The following is a 15,496-nucleotide window of genomic DNA, read 5'->3' as shown; positions in this document are numbered from 1 at the left end:
TTTAATATATCTTTTAGACTTTACAGTTCTGGTATTACCTTCAAAAAGCCACGTTTTATGGAATTTAGACTACAACCGCAGCATTTTCTCTCCCCCTCTCATACAGTTATTGCGATTTGTTTGACTGTTTGAACATAGATTCTTCGTATCTTAACACAAACATCAATCGAAGTTTTGAATTGTTTTGCGTTTTTCTTCTTCTTCTACTTCTTCGTTAGTGGTCTATCTGTATTGGTTACGAACCCTTTTTGTAACGGCTCGTGTGGCTTAGACCACATATGCGTACACATAGAAACGCGAAATTTGTTCGTTTCTTTTTAATTCTTCTTTTTTGTGAATCTATCTATATTCTGATTTTGTTACCTATTGCTCATCTCTTCTACCCTTGAAACCGAGGTCAACATCAAACAACCAGCCACTTGCCCGTCAGTATATAACAAAGCCCCAACGGGCGTTTCGTTAGAAACCTCGTTTTATATACTATGTTACTACAGTAAACTAAATATCAAACACTCAATAATTACAGCGAACAAAGTTGCAAAGATCACAGTAATAAATCACCTCAATTCAATATAACACTGGTAAAGATTAATTTTTTTGGATTCTAACTCCTTATAAGGAATTAGTTTTCAAGTAAAGAGGAAGGTTTGGTGTCGTAAAAAATTAGTTCTGTCTCTATGTGAGCACAATAAACCAAAACAGAGCAGAGTGTGCGTACTTAGAGGAAAGCAGTTTGCAATTTAGCAACGGATTAATTTATGCATTGAATTACATTGCCAACTGGCCGTATTTCTCTACATCACTAACTATCGTTTTACAAAGTATTGTCTATTGTGTAATCCTACAATTAAAAAAAAAATGGGTTCCTGGTTGGTACCTGTTTTTCGCAGTTAACATCTATTCTCCAACAAATTGATTATGCTACAATGGTATAAGGTCATTTCCTTCCTTGTGGTTATCATTAACACGCTTGTGCGGTATATTGGAGACTTCCTGTTCTGTCTCGCGTCTCGGGCTATTCAGAACAAAAATTTAGGTGCAAAATTGCGAAACAATTCAAAAATGGCGCACCAACGACTGAGTCCATTAAATAAATGGAAACCCAGCATAAAGTCCCATTAATAGAGGCCACGAGAGCCTCTGATACCCTTAAAAAAACCCCAAAACCTTATATTGAGTGCCCCGAGGCAGCAAAGCAGCGTCAAAAAATATGCACACATATATAAGTCCGAAACACGCGACCAACTTTGTTGCTCTGATGATAAATCCTGAACATTCTCTCGTAGACGTGTAGGAACTAGTAGAAACTATGAAGAACTAGAAGAAGTGGCTATGACAATATAATCAGCTATTTTCTTTGTTTTATCTAGTGGTGTTTAAGTCTCTGGTTAGTAGTTCTGTCACTCCTGGCATTAATATAATTCGATGTTAGCCACTAATAAGAGGGATTTATACCCTATGTATTTAGTATGTACACTTTGAAAATGTATTATTATTCTCCTGTATGTAAATACTGTTTGTCAGGACCTCTACTAATATTAACACTCAAGGCTCCCATAATGACTTTCATCGATGACAAGATTGAAAGGAGAAACTAGGAGCACACCCAGGCTGACGACACATAACGAATCAAGTGAATCGCGGTTAGAAGAGAAATATTCAAAGCTTTCATCTTTGACCTTTGAAGTAATATTAATGGCTTCAATAAATTTATATTTTAATTCTCCGCAAACAATAATATATCAATGCACTTCTCTCCAATGTACTTGTCATCAATAGTGTTTCGATTCATGTTGCTTATTACCAGCTCCTTTGCCAACCAACGCATACAACTGTACCCTCTTGGAGGAGATACTTTACAACATATAAATGACTTGAAAGATTTACCACCAATTCATCAATTTAGGAATGTAGAGGATTTGCAACAAAATATGCACCAATTTCTAAACAAAATCAACTACACAAATAATCCACGCCCAATTGTTATCCATCTCACTGATTCAAACAGCTTAGTTTTTCCTGACGATGTAGTATTCAAAGAGCAAATTAAACACACAGAGCAACCTCCTTTCAAACCTCAAAATTATGTTTCTTCACCATCCCCACCAGAAGATTGGATTGAGCTTTATGGCTCAGATATCATCCAACAATCAAGTACACAAGCAATAGAAATCCAAACCCTATCAACAGTGCTTGATGATAGTGCAAGAGGTGAAGTTGCTTATTCAACTGGACGATTGAAAAAAGTATCTAGTGAATATGATTCCAAAATGTCATTATATCTTGGATTTATTGCCTTTATAGGTATCACCTCGGGTCTAACATTTGCTCCCGAATTTGAATTTTCAACCAGTTTTTCAATTTATTATACATGTCCAGTATTAGCTGGGGAAACCGTTGTTGTTAAAGTGTATCCTACATTGACTACTTTTACCCCATATACCAAGAAATTGAAATGGGATCATAAATTACTGAAATTTGCAACTAAATTACCATTTTCCAAGTTACAAAAAGTTTCATTATTCGCATTAACAGGTCTGGAAGATGTTGAGTGCTTTTACATATGATATTACTATCTTTCTCTTGAAGCTTTGACTAAAAAAAATAAAGTATACAAACTATCAAGTGCGTACATTCAACTACTTCTCTAAAACAAACAGGTTTGTGCCGATTAGCTAACCCCCACTTTGCCCTTGTGAATTCAAAGTGAGTCAACATATTCAACACACACAGCATGTCATTTCATACTATTTGCATAAATAATAATAAAAAAGCCCCTCTTCAGATCCACCTCTCATTTGCCTTAAATGTGCACAGAAGTAGAAACACCTTCAGCTTGCTCATTGATCTTGCTGGCAACATCACTTTCGTGAACTGGACGCACATATTTATCAGCAATTGGCTTAATGATGACATTGTATACAACATTTGCTCCACCGAAACTTGGAACACCAATGTACAACAAGAAAATGGTTTTGAACAAGTAGTAGAATGGAATCCAGTACAAAATAGCCTTTGACCAAAACTCAATGACATTGAAAAAGGCAAAAACAACCCAGTAGGTCAACAATTGAGTATCATCTTTGGATGTTGATGTTTGTAAGGCCAAAATTGAATAGTATCCTGGAATAATAAAACCAGCAATGTTGGATAAAAGTTGACCAACACCACCAATGTTCAAGAAAACAAGAACAAAGTAGAGACCAAAACCACCCAAAACAGCATATGATCTTGGTAAGCCTGTTTGAGCTTGGAATTGGTTTAAAATTCCGATAGATTTAGTTTTCTAGAAAAAGGCAACATTCGTTAGTATTTGTAAAAAGTGGTATGGTTTGAGTGTCAATTGGCATCAGATTAGGTCTGCCATCTAATCATCTGTGTTGTTAGCAAATGAGATGCCAATTGAATCGAATCCAGGGTGTCCTGGGTTTGTCTCAACATACGTTGTCAATTTCAGACAAAACTGTTTTCAATTGATCTGGTACACCTGCCATTGTTGTAATTGATATTATTGGGTAATTCTTTTGAATACGATTTATAACTAGATGATCAAATATGAATTGAGTATCAGTTATATCAAATAGTAAAAGAGAAAAAGTGTGGTACTTTTGGTGAAAGAAAAAATTGGAAAAATTCAAGAAGGGAGCAAACCAAATTCATTGCACACTGGAATTTCAGCAACCAAACACACATACTACAATTGAACATGACACAAACATAAACAATAAAGGAATAGAATACAGGCTTACATCCGAACCAAAGCAATAAGTAATATGAAGATACCTCTTCGGTTTGTATGACTAACAAGTTCATTCGCTTCACTATCATATGGTAATTGCCCTTAGCTCTACCATCAAGTAAATTACATTGCTCAAAAGAATCATTTCTTAATGTCAAAACCATTGCCACAAAACGTCATCTTGCAGCTAGAGTTATTTTTATCGCGCTGCCCCTTTCTTTAATACAGGAAAAGTCACACGATCATATAACCGTACAAAGCATTAATACTAATATATATACACACGCCTATATATATCTCTTACTTTTTAGACCTTGATTTGGCACTTCCTTCAAATCCTGCTCTTTTCTTTTTGTTTTGTCCGTTTTTGTTCTTGTTAACAACTCCAGTAAACTTTCTCAATTTTGGTAGATTTTTCCTCTTTTGCCCCTTACCGTCTTTACGAGCCTTTAAATTTTCTTCTCTTCTCTTTGCTCTAGCTGAAACTGTATCCTTCACAACCTGTTGTCGTTCTTTCCACTCTAATTCACTTTTCAACTTCTTCTTCTCCTTTCTTTTCAACGCCTTTTTCAACAACTTTTCATCGTCCTTTAGTTTTATACCTTCTGCTTGTGACATCACTCTCTGCCATTTGTCTTTTTCTTTTTGTTTAGCTTGTTCTTCCTGTGACAAGTTTTCTAATTTCCTCTTCTTTTGCTCCAACTTTAACAAATGAGCTTTAATGTCCTTATTAGCTGGACCCTGTTTCTTCTTTTTATCAGCTGATCGACGGATTGACGACAAATTTGAAGTAAGTTGTGATCCATCCAGAAATGCAATATTACCATACAAAACAGCGTGGTCTTCTTCGTCATTAGATCTCTCATCTTCAGACTCGCCAGAGTCATTATCCTCAACGTCATCATTTTCTTCAAGTTCCTCGTGCTTTCTTTTCTGCTGCTTTGATTCCTCTCTCCTCCTTCGTTCAGCGAGTATTTGCTCACGAGAAGTTGGAGCGCCTGCTGTTTTTGTTCCTACAGCTTTTCTTTTTTCACGTAAATTGTTAATCTTGGATTCCAATTTCTCCTTCAATTTGGCCAAGTTTTCTTTCCTCTTTGCCTCCTCTTCTTCTGATAGCTCTGGTTTCTTTGATTTACCATTTTTCTTTTGCTTTGTATTCGGTTCCTGCTCTTGGTCTTCAATTTCGTTACCTTCATCATCAAATATCAAGTGAGTTTGCGGGGTGATTAACACTTCTTCTTCTTCTTCTCCTTCTTCTTCTTCCTCAACACTACTCTGATTCAGTACATCTGATCCCTCTTCGGGTAAAACTTCTTCTTCTTCTTCTTCTTCTTTTTCGCCCTTTATGGATGACCCGTTCGATACATTAATTTTCTTCGATGTAATGTGCTTCGCATTCTCTTTCTGCTGTTTGTTTTCCATCACGTCCTTTGCTGTTGCATACGAGTTCTGATACTCATTTGCACTCTCCTTAAGGGATGTATTAAATTTGGCTTTTTTCTTTTGTTTTGCCTCTGCTTTGGAAGCTTTCTTTTGCTGCCACTGATCTTGTGTAGCATCATCGTAGAAATACTTTGCCGGGATTAGCGACAACAAGCTATCAAAAGCTGATGAATGCTCTTTCAATCTTTCCTAAGGCAAGAAGTTAGTATTACACTGTCTCATGCACTTCAAATAGAAAACCACATACTTCCAAAGAATTACTCATTGACCCCCTATAGCTCTTCCTAAAAGATAAAACTGTTGCATAATTTTTTTTTTCTTACTTAATGAAGCGATGATTATCATCCCATCTGCTGCAAAAAAACTACTCAGTTGTACAAAATTCACCAAAAGAGCAGTAAGCCCTCTACCTGTTGATAATACAACTCATAGCATCTAGTACACATTTGTTCTTTACTACATCTCTTAATCTGGAGTGCTAATTTGTTATATTCATCTGCCAGAAGGTCGGTCGTGTACATGTGCCTAAATGGAAAAGTAACGACGAAATGTTATCATTACTTTGTGCCATGTCGAGCAAAACAGACTTGTCGTCGTTCAATAATACCTCACCTCACCTCACCAATTGAGTTCCTTAATTCAACAAAAATGTCATCAGGAAACCTGCAACCACTTCTCGCAGAATACTTGATCCTATCGTTGCCTCAATCAACTAATGCTCAACAATGGTTAGAGCAATCGTTAAACAATGGCAAACAACCATTGTTCAAGTTGAACGTTCCCGACTTTCAAAGTGGTACCTTGGACTCCCTAGTCCAAGAGAGTGAAGAGATTAGCAAAATAGACCAACAATTAGGTGCTTCTGTGTCCAAAGTTGTTGATATCGTGAACAATGTCAATGATTCAAAGAACGCTTCTCGAATTGTTCAGTCAAGATCGGTGTTTGACTATGTACAAAACTTTCAATGGAATTCATCTAAATATAGATTAGATAAGCCAATTAACCAATTGGTAAAGATAATTTCCAATGAGGCATTGTCGTTAGATAATGATGTTAGAGCATCTTACCAAGCTTATCAAACTGCAAAGTCCAACTTCTTAGCAGCTGACAGGAAAAAGAACGGCGACTTGTCAATAAAGTCGTTGCACGATATTGTTAAGCCGGAACAATTTGTCCAAGATTCGGAACACTTGATCACTTTGCCCATAGCTGTTCCCAACAGTCTTGTTTCTGACTTCAAAAATAATTATGAAACTTTGACCCAATTTGTCATACCTAGGTCAGCAGAAGTAATTGAAAAGGATAAGGACTTTACTTTGTTTGCTGTTACCTTGTTTAAAAAGTATCAGCAAGAATTTATCAACAATGCACGAGAGCGCAAATGGCATCCCCGTACAGATTTTGTCTATGATGATGAAATACTCAATAATTTGAGAAAGGAATTTGACACTACAAAGGCAGCTGAAGTGAAACTGAAAAACGATCTCATCAGATTGAGTAAAACGGCATATCTGGATATAGTAGCAAGTTGGTTTCACATAAAAGTGATTAGAGTCTATGTTGAAGCAGTGTTGAGGTATGGATTACCACCTCAATTTGATAACTTCTTGATTAAGTTTGAGGGCTCTAATTTAAAGAGTGTTGGTAAAGCTAAAAAGGAATTAATTGAAAAATTTGGATACCTTGGAGGTGATGGGTATTCAAATAAAGCCAACTTACACGAGTATGCTTCATTGGTCGACACTGACTACGAGCCATTTGTGTTGTATGAATTTGAAATTGTCTAGTTGTCTTGATTTGTTTCTTAATATATAGATGCACATATTCAGACCCTGGTAGAATTCTAAGCTCTCTAAAAGCTCAAATGGACAATATTTTTTGCAGTTTCATACTAAGCTGTGAGTGGGACCATTACTGTCTGTCCCCATCCACTGCATAAACTATGATTACTAGAGATGTGAAGTAGAGAGGATCTATACACTTTGTGTACCCTACACAAAGTAGGAACACCACATTCCTGTAACTCCAGTTCCAAACACAACAAATACAGTGGTGGACTTGGTTGCGCCTGGGTATAAGGTGGTGGTTTATTCATGGTCAGTCTCACTTAAATACCGCACTGACAAGATTAATGTGATAATCCTCACCCTCCAGAGGGAGGTGCCCCGATTCGTAGCAAGTCAACGATGGGGAAATTCTTTTGTTACTCTTCAGCAAAGGAGCTTTGTGTGCTCAGTTGCTCACCAAATCTCGTGCGTTTTGGCCCTCCCTGTTCCCCCTACATTTAAAAATGACCCTACTATGAATTCAGAGGATTTATTGAACGACGCCTTCCCTGAATGTAAGTTTATCGCATGGCAAGAGCCAACTTTCCATTTTGCCACAAAATAATGCTCTCCTATTTGAAGACGCAATACCTAGATACCCAAACAAATACTCTCAGAAGGGGTCAAGACGCAACCTTGCTCAAGCTTGACATTTCGTAAGTCGCCACACATTGGCTGGTATATCTGTCCATAGTTGAAGCTCTGCACTGTTTGACTCGTGGACTGCTAAATCTCTTTTCCATCTATGGCGGTAGCCGTGCTTTAAAAGGGCAAAACTTTGATATCAATATGTAGGCCTGTCAAACACAACATCCAATATAACCTAATGCAGACACTGAGACCCCAGATGGAAGCTGACACCGCAATATGAATGCGTCATACAAGTTTATAGCTTAATCAGGTACTTTGGTCCATTCTCGGCCGTCTTCGTCCTTTTTGTCATCTATTTGGTTGCAAATGTTATGCTGAAACGAATGTCCAACGTTTAACTCTCGACATCACCAACTGTATCAAAAATAACACCCGTATTGAATTTGGGAATTTCACGTATATTCTTGTACACTTCAGCTATTTGTATTTCGTTTGTATGGTGTATTGATTGCGATGTTTTGAAATGGTGGTTCTTCATAGGGGAATTTTGGCAACCAAGCATTCAAACAAGCTCAAAAAGGTAGAGCTGAACAGCCACTTGTATGGCCCTGGGCCCATCGTGATATAATCTCAAATGAATGTATATCGTCTGGTAATCACCACATTGATTGAGGGAGTGTGTATTTGTTGTTGTGGCGGTAATTGTGTGTGTGTGGTGTTTTTTAGAAAAGAAAAAGTGTTCTGTAGATATTGAAAAAGAATCTGAGAATGTGGATTTACGTTTAAAACAAAGCACAATTCATGGCTGATGCTTTTCTAAAACTTGGAGCCATTTACCCCTACTATCTCTACTATATCCAATACTATGGATATGTAGACAACTATTTACACAGAAGCTATAATAGTAGTGTGATTGTCTCTGGATTCTTAATAATACGATTTATCTATGCATTCACTGCCTTTTCAGTATTCTCATTGATTTTTACCAGTTGTCATTTTTTACTTTTTTGCAACAATTTCTTTGCAATATGAAACAATCGCAGCCACATGTTTACAAAAGCAAACAAATGTGAGGTAATAGTGAAAATTCGATCACACTTAAATTCTCCTAATATAATGTTTACAATTGTTCAGGTTATATATTGGATTTGAAACACCCACTCAAATACAGTAAAAATGCGAGTTTTACTAAAACCTCTATTGAAAGGGAATTTTGGTATATCCCTCTTGCTAAATATTTAAACAAATATATAAGACTAAACTCTGAAAGGAGTGAATTATTACGCAATGATCGTAATACGAGAGGAGATATTACCGATAAGAAAAGGTTGTATGCAATAATTGTTCTTTTATCAGTCAATTTATTTAATAAAATAACGCAATTACAACTGAAACATAGCAAAAGGTTGGTGTGGAGGGCCCAAACCCATTTTCTTTCTTGCCCTCCATTAGATTAGTAATCCTCTACTTAGAACACTATTTAAATTCATTCATTTTACTATTAGTAACTTTTAGTAAAAATACATAGACAAGCAAACGTATTACAAAGTATTGTTTTAAATATTCCCCTCAGCTATTAGTATTGTTTCTATTTTCTAAATCCCCGCATAAATTTACTCACACAACACACATTAACATTATATAGTACTGTATATAGTTTCTGAGTGACACACGCTCACTGTATAATACAGTGGTTACCCCCTTATCAGTCATCAAATCATATATAAACCCCAGCTAATCACGTAACATGTATTTGTAACAAGTTCTTCTTCTTCTTCTTCTTCTTCTTCTTCTTCTTCTTTTAACAAAACTCAACTTTATAATTTTACCCAATATGCCAGATTTATTTGACAACTTCTTCAGTTCAATAGGTGCAAAAATCAATGGAGGCCATACTAGACGTCGTTACTCTGCTGGATCACAGGTGAATACTGGAAGCTTTTACAGTTATCACAATTCGCCTAGTAACAACAATTACTGGTTACCTAGGAAATTGTCCACTTCTGAGGATGCAAAAGATAAGCCCGAAGTCAATACTGATGGAAATGCTTTGGATGGAACGCAACCAGTGAAGTTTGGCTCTACAGACCTTAGTGCATCAAATGCTTCTCCAATGGATGACAACATTGGTCCTAGGTCCAGGTTAGGTAGTACTTCTTCGGAAAAGAGTATGGAGAATTAAGATCACACTTTTATGAGATGAGTCTTTGGTGCTGGCTACTTAGGACACACGATTGCTTGATTGACGGTTTAGCCCTTCAGTAATTAGGAGGGACAATTGTATTTTGTTTTATATAGCTAATCAACATATATTTATAAAAATTTTAACCTTTCAGTTTATAGCACGATGATCTATTTGCTGATTCTAAGCAACGACTATTTCAGTCTCTGCCTTTTACCGTAGCGAGGATATTACAGCATGCCTTCTTTCCTACAACAACAAATCCATCACCAGCTTCTCTCGTTTTCAAAGAGTAACAAATCTTTTGATTCTACGAAGTAAAAATTGAGAATTTTCGCAATTAGGTTGCAAATTTGAAATAAGTTCGTATCTTTTCACAAATTTAAATTATGGGAGCAAATCTTCGACTATACAGCCATCAAGCCAACTTACCGTAGTGAAGACAAAAAAGAATAGAGAATAACCAAATTTGATTCACTCAAAGTGAGTTTATAAAGGGTACTTTTAAAATTCTGCAAAAAAATGTGATCTAGCCGAGGATCGAACTCGGGACCTTTTCGGAGCTTACAATTGTAACCAATTTGTAAACGAAACGTGATAGCCGCTACACCACTAAACCATTTTACGAGAAAAAGATTGACAATAGAGAAGATGTCTCTTCAAATTCACATGACATTCACATGATTGAGTCACGCCTATCACATGTATATCACATAACAAGATAGAAGTGCACGACGAGGCATTGTCAAACTAGCGACAGGAGAACGCTAGAACTAGAGCAAGCACTAGAGCAAGCACTATGCAAGCACTATGCAAGCTTGCTCATATATAGTGGAGAATTTCACTTCCAAAATTAGAGGTTACATACTTTGGCATGAAGAGAAAGTTAACGCGTAGCGAGAAAACCTTGTCACCTCTGAATATCAAGAATAACGACTTCGTAATAGGGAAGTTTGCGTCAAAATACTATTCGATCATCGAATAAGCCCATACCCATATTCAATACAACACAAGTAATGTTTACATTTATTTATTGTCCATTATAAACCAAGATACACTTTCAACCTCTTAAATTTGTTTAACCAACCAGGTGGTAAAATCATCAATCATTTTCTCGGTAATATCATGCCCAACTCCTTCATAAACAACAATTTCTGTATCATCATTAGTGTTCAAATAAGAATCGCACCAAACTGAACTTAATTTGAATGGGACCAATTTGTCCTCTTGACCAAAACTAGCATACATCTTTATGGAACTCATGGCAAAATTTTCCCATATTGATTCATCTTGCTTAGATAACAATTTGTGGAAATGCTCTGGATACTCGGTTTTTTGTTGTTCAGGAGACAAGTGCAACTCGTCGTAGTTGTAATAAAACCATCTCTTATCATAGTCGTCACTTGACAAATCATTTTGCTTAAGTCGATTGATCAATAAGCTAGTCAAATCAACACAACCAATAACTGGATTGATAGCATATACCAACTCAGGATACTCATTTGCAAAACGATAAACAGTATGTGCACCTAACGAATAACCCGATATGATGTTGCGGTGCTTGATATTGTAATGCTGATGCTTAGATTTGAATTCATCGGTCAAATAAGACTCCAAATTCAAGTAATCTGGTAAGAAATCAATAATTAATTTCAAATCTTGTACATTACCCATAATCGAACTAATCATATCTATTCCGTGTGTTTTATTACCCTGTAACCAATCCTCGTTTTTGGACGCATCAATTGTCCTTTCACCATGGTTTCTTAAATCAAAAGTAACACAGATCAATGGGACTCCACCGTGTTGTTGCCTCTTTTGCTCAACTTGGCTCAAGATATTGTAGCCAATAGCTTCAGTGAGCTTATAGCTCACACCACGAGGATGTAACAAGTAAATGATGTTAATGGGAATTTCATCAATATGAACCAGCGATTTGTTGAAAGATTGAATGTATGGAACTAACACATCACTATTGTACACGTGGACTGCTATTCCACTAATGTTATAGGTAGTTTTGGAAAATGATGCTGGGTCGTAATCAAACTTCATTTTATGGGGTAAAAGAATCGGACGGTCTTTTTTCTTTCTCAATTGAGTGTTGTGTTGCAAGAAGTTTTGGCTATTCAGTGACAAATTAAAAACCTCGGGAATATGTTTCGTGCAGGAGTAAGAATTTACGAGTGCGACACGACCTTCTTACATTTGACAAGAGTTTAAGAGATTGTACTTTATTTCTCAGCCATTAGCTGACTTTGATTGTTGATAGGGGTGTAAAAGATAACGTCCTAGCAAAGCTGGGACAAGAATCAGATAAGGTTAAGTAATTAGGGCACTCGACTTGAGTGCTCTATATAAAAGACTTGTTGGGTATGGCTCTTCTGCAGCTTGGTGTTTATCTACTGTTATATAACTATCGGGAAAATTGCATCTGTTCGTTAACTTAAAACTTTGCTTATAATACACGTTACTAAAGCCAATACTTGTTCCAATGAGGTTCAAAAACTACCATAGGAGGTTTAATTCCAACAAAGTTGGAAATAACATACATATTTCTATCATCAAAATATGACTATTCGATGTATTAGACGAAAGCTTTCTCCATTGGCCAACTCGTCTCGAGGAAAATAATTTCTGATAGCACAAGTACGACAAGACACGGCTTTTAATGGCCGACTAGTTGAAATGACCAACTCAACATTTACTCTCAATCGAAGCGATTACCATCATCACTTTGAATCAGGTAATTAATTTTTTCTTGCAACTATGCCCTTGCCATAGAATTCGGTTGCCCCTTTTGCGAGACAAAGTCTCTTCGACTATGTTGAAATTTCGAACAACCAGAAATGTGAATCAGTTTCTTCGCATATGAGCTTCAAAGCTTTGCTGTTAACAACACAAACAGGAAATTGCAAAAACTATCGTGATATAAACCAGTTCACGCGACCAAAACATTTCCATACCAACACATGTTGTCACTGGTAAAGGTCCCCGTTTACACTAATAGAGAATCCTTCCTTACCTGTATCGATCACGATCGGGAAAATTTGTCAAATGTCAATGAAGTATGGATAATGAATATGACCAACATAGACATCATTATGAACAAACTCTTATAACTCAACCGATTCACAAATGCGTTGATTATTTCCGCAATAAGTTCAATTGTGACTTTCAGTCTCGCAATCTTTGTTGGATCCTGATTTTGACACCTCTCCAATTGATCACACTCTTCATCCATGATTGAAGGTCGATCAGGTAGATGACATTTATTTCGGGAAAATTCTTTGGAACATTTTGCAATCTCATCTAGCACCTTTATCGTAAACTCATCAACTTTGAGGTTGATATCAGACCTTATTGTAGTGATGGCCAAATAAATGAAGTAGATCATGAACGACCATAAAATTATATTGACAACTAATTGAAAATACAAGCTCAAGATGTAAGGAGTATGGGGATTGAGCGGTGCATCTGACAGTCTGGTGGAATCCTCTTTTTCGTAGAGGTCTGTGTTTTGTGTGTTTTCAAGATGCCCTTTCAACTTTCGATTTCGTACTGTCGAAAGTTTTATGTTACTTATCTCAACAGGGTCCAAAAGTTCTATTGTATCCAATACAGCTGCTGAATCATTATGAGCTTGATTAATGTCTTTCGAATTTCCCACTTCGTCACCGTCAATTGAAACCGTAGTGTTTTGGTCCTTCGCGGTTAAAAACTCATCCCCCATTATGTCATCATCGTCATTCCTTTTTATTGGCGTGGATTCATGTTCTATCCCACTGATTGTTATAGGTGAAAACTCCCTCTCCATAGTATCGTTAGCGAATGTTCATATAAATCCAAGTTCAGAAAGCGATCCACTTTCATCTTGTGTCCCTTTTTTTTGGTTCCTTTGTTTTGAATACGCGTGGTTGCACAGAACAGCATTGATATTTTCCTGCACCACATCCACCACCAACTACAAATAACTGACCCCCTGATACAACATGGAGCTACTTTAAGAAACTAAAACGAGGCATATGTTGTGCCAGTGTGATTACAAATACCCTCAATCATATCTTAAGGACCATTAAACTGTGTTAAACACACTCTTCGACGAAACCTTTTTCAAGCAATCAACTGAAAAATTATCTCAAGCAGCTCAAATCACCACTGATGTGTACGAAGAAGACCCGTATGTGGAAAAAGACCCTCCATATTAGAATAACAAATTTGCACCATTCTACGACTATTTAAACAAAACATTTCCCCTTATATTCACTCATTTACAAGTGTAATTTGTTCATTCAATTGCAATTGTCATTACATGGAGAGGATAAAATCCACTGCAAGGTTTAAAACCGATTTTACCTACTGCTCATCAACATGTTTCTCCTATACAACAGTCAACTTTAGATTATTAGACGTACCCACCATACGACGGGGTTTACGACGGAGACCATGTACATAACCGTGGTTCATCAGAAACTGGTCTAAATCGTCGTATTGATTATTGGATCAAGTGTTGCATTTTAATTGGGACCTGTTGGTGATGTTCAGTGCAATTGAATATTTTCTTGATGATGGATCGATCTTGCGATAAAGGAGATTCTGATTTTTAATTCGAAATTTCAACTCATCGAACTGTTGCCTTTTCAGTCACATACACTATAAAGCCGATATTCAAGAGAGGACCCTTGAAGGAAATCGCTCATCAGAGTTAGAGTGAGTGGATGATCGGATATTGATGTCACATTATAAAACAATAACACATAACAAGAACTAAAGCAATTTCAAAAGATAATACCAGCACAGCCACTCAGCAGCTTTTTTCCAATAGGTTTGACATCAGACTTACCTTTAAGCAAATTTGACCATCAATTGTAGCAAAACCAAGATAGTAACCTTTTTAGGGAAAACCACAACCAACAACTGTTTGGCGTTGTTGTAGTGGTAGTAGCATTAGTAGTAGTGGTGGTGGTGTCTGAATTAACAGGAGACAACTTATTGAATCAATAATTTGTGGTATGACTGGGAATAACTCGTTGTTCTCTTGATTTGAATCATTCTTCCGTTGGACCAATCGATGATACTTTTCCGGGATGAAATTTATGAGCCACAAGTTACTGGGGGAAGAGGGAGAAAAAAGAAAGAAGGAAAGAGGGAGTTTTTGGAGGTTTTTTGTTGGTATTTCTATATGATTTTTGGAAATATCGAAATGTGTTGCAAAAATTATATCGAACGAAGAGATATCTTGTACATCAATTATTCCAAGATGTCGCCTTGTCTCTGAGATTTGGTTATGCTGTCGTGGCTTGAAACTATATAGTTTTATAGCTTGTGTCATCTTGGGTACGATATCAGTCTACTACAAAGAATCAGGAACATTCAGATGTAAGTTTCAATATCTTCAACGAGCAAAGTCTTGTTTACAGTGATGTTGTGGTGTTGAGTCCATTATCAACGATTTATGCAAGAGAAGAAAGAGTAAATAGTGAATTTAATAGCAGAATATATGGATCAAGATATCTAGCCTGTAAAGAGCTGCTCCTAGTTTTTCCAATATATGCGATCGCAAGAGGCTCTCTTTGTTCTAGTGGATCTCAATCATCGACACAAATGCGTGAGCTTGGTTCACACTCACAAAAACAAAAGAGACTTTTTGACAATGAGCTGAGTGTGTTGTCAATTTACGTTTCCATGGAATATCAATCAATTTCAGCTTGTAAAGG

At 36.6% G+C, this 15,496-nt stretch overlaps 7 protein-coding genes and 1 non-coding gene across 8 annotated transcripts; 3 read left to right on the top strand and 5 right to left on the bottom strand. All coding sequences in view use genetic code 12, as the record gives it.

Annotated features, from left to right (window-relative positions):
* Positions 1-1,745: 1,745 nt before the first annotated feature.
* Positions 1,746-2,567, top strand: CORT_0C03440 (hypothetical protein; the record flags this gene model as incomplete). The annotated part of the gene is made up of 1 exon (XM_003868574.1): positions 1,746-2,567. The coding sequence occupies one exon, from the start codon at positions 1,746-1,748 to the stop codon at positions 2,565-2,567; it is 822 nt and encodes a 273-aa protein (XP_003868622.1).
* Positions 2,568-2,803: 236 nt separating this feature from the next.
* On the bottom strand, positions 2,804-3,494 carry CORT_0C03430 (Yop1 protein; the record flags this gene model as incomplete). Its single annotated transcript, XM_003868573.1, has 2 exons — positions 2,804-3,286; positions 3,444-3,494. 2 exons carry the CDS (start codon positions 3,492-3,494, stop codon positions 2,804-2,806), a joined length of 534 nt encoding a protein of 177 aa, XP_003868621.1.
* Positions 3,495-4,039: 545 nt separating this feature from the next.
* Positions 4,040-5,447, bottom strand: CORT_0C03410 (Rrp14 protein; the record flags this gene model as incomplete). The annotated part of the gene is made up of 2 exons (XM_003868572.1): positions 4,040-5,371; positions 5,430-5,447. 2 exons carry the CDS (start codon positions 5,445-5,447, stop codon positions 4,040-4,042), a joined length of 1,350 nt encoding a protein of 449 aa, XP_003868620.1.
* Positions 5,448-5,701: 254 nt separating this feature from the next.
* Positions 5,702-6,970, top strand: CORT_0C03400 (Vma5 vacuolar H(+)-ATPase; the record flags this gene model as incomplete). Its single annotated transcript, XM_003868571.1, has 1 exon — positions 5,702-6,970. One exon carries the CDS (start codon positions 5,702-5,704, stop codon positions 6,968-6,970), a length of 1,269 nt encoding a protein of 422 aa, XP_003868619.1.
* A 2,464-nt stretch (positions 6,971-9,434) lies between these two features.
* On the top strand, positions 9,435-9,782 carry CORT_0C03390 (hypothetical protein; the record flags this gene model as incomplete). Its single annotated transcript, XM_003868570.1, has 1 exon — positions 9,435-9,782. One exon carries the CDS (start codon positions 9,435-9,437, stop codon positions 9,780-9,782), a length of 348 nt encoding a protein of 115 aa, XP_003868618.1.
* A 525-nt stretch (positions 9,783-10,307) lies between these two features.
* Positions 10,308-10,401, bottom strand: CORT_0_Val(TAC)_43. Its single transcript has one exon. It is a non-coding gene (tRNA).
* A 449-nt stretch (positions 10,402-10,850) lies between these two features.
* On the bottom strand, positions 10,851-11,834 carry CORT_0C03380 (RNA polymerase II holoenzyme/mediator subunit; the record flags this gene model as incomplete). The annotated part of the gene is made up of 1 exon (XM_003868569.1): positions 10,851-11,834. The coding sequence occupies one exon, from the start codon at positions 11,832-11,834 to the stop codon at positions 10,851-10,853; it is 984 nt and encodes a 327-aa protein (XP_003868617.1).
* A 979-nt stretch (positions 11,835-12,813) lies between these two features.
* On the bottom strand, positions 12,814-13,596 carry CORT_0C03370 (Brr6 protein; the record flags this gene model as incomplete). The annotated part of the gene is made up of 1 exon (XM_003868568.1): positions 12,814-13,596. The coding sequence occupies one exon, from the start codon at positions 13,594-13,596 to the stop codon at positions 12,814-12,816; it is 783 nt and encodes a 260-aa protein (XP_003868616.1).
* Positions 13,597-15,496: the final 1,900 nt, after the last annotated feature.

The sequence above is a fragment of the Candida orthopsilosis genome (genome assembly GCF_000315875.1).
Source record: "Candida orthopsilosis Co 90-125, chromosome 3 draft sequence".
NCBI lineage: Eukaryota > Fungi > Ascomycota > Pichiomycetes > Serinales > Debaryomycetaceae > Lodderomyces > Lodderomyces orthopsilosis.
Note: the sequence above shows the minus strand (reverse complement) of the source record. Positions and strands in the feature narration are given on the sequence as shown.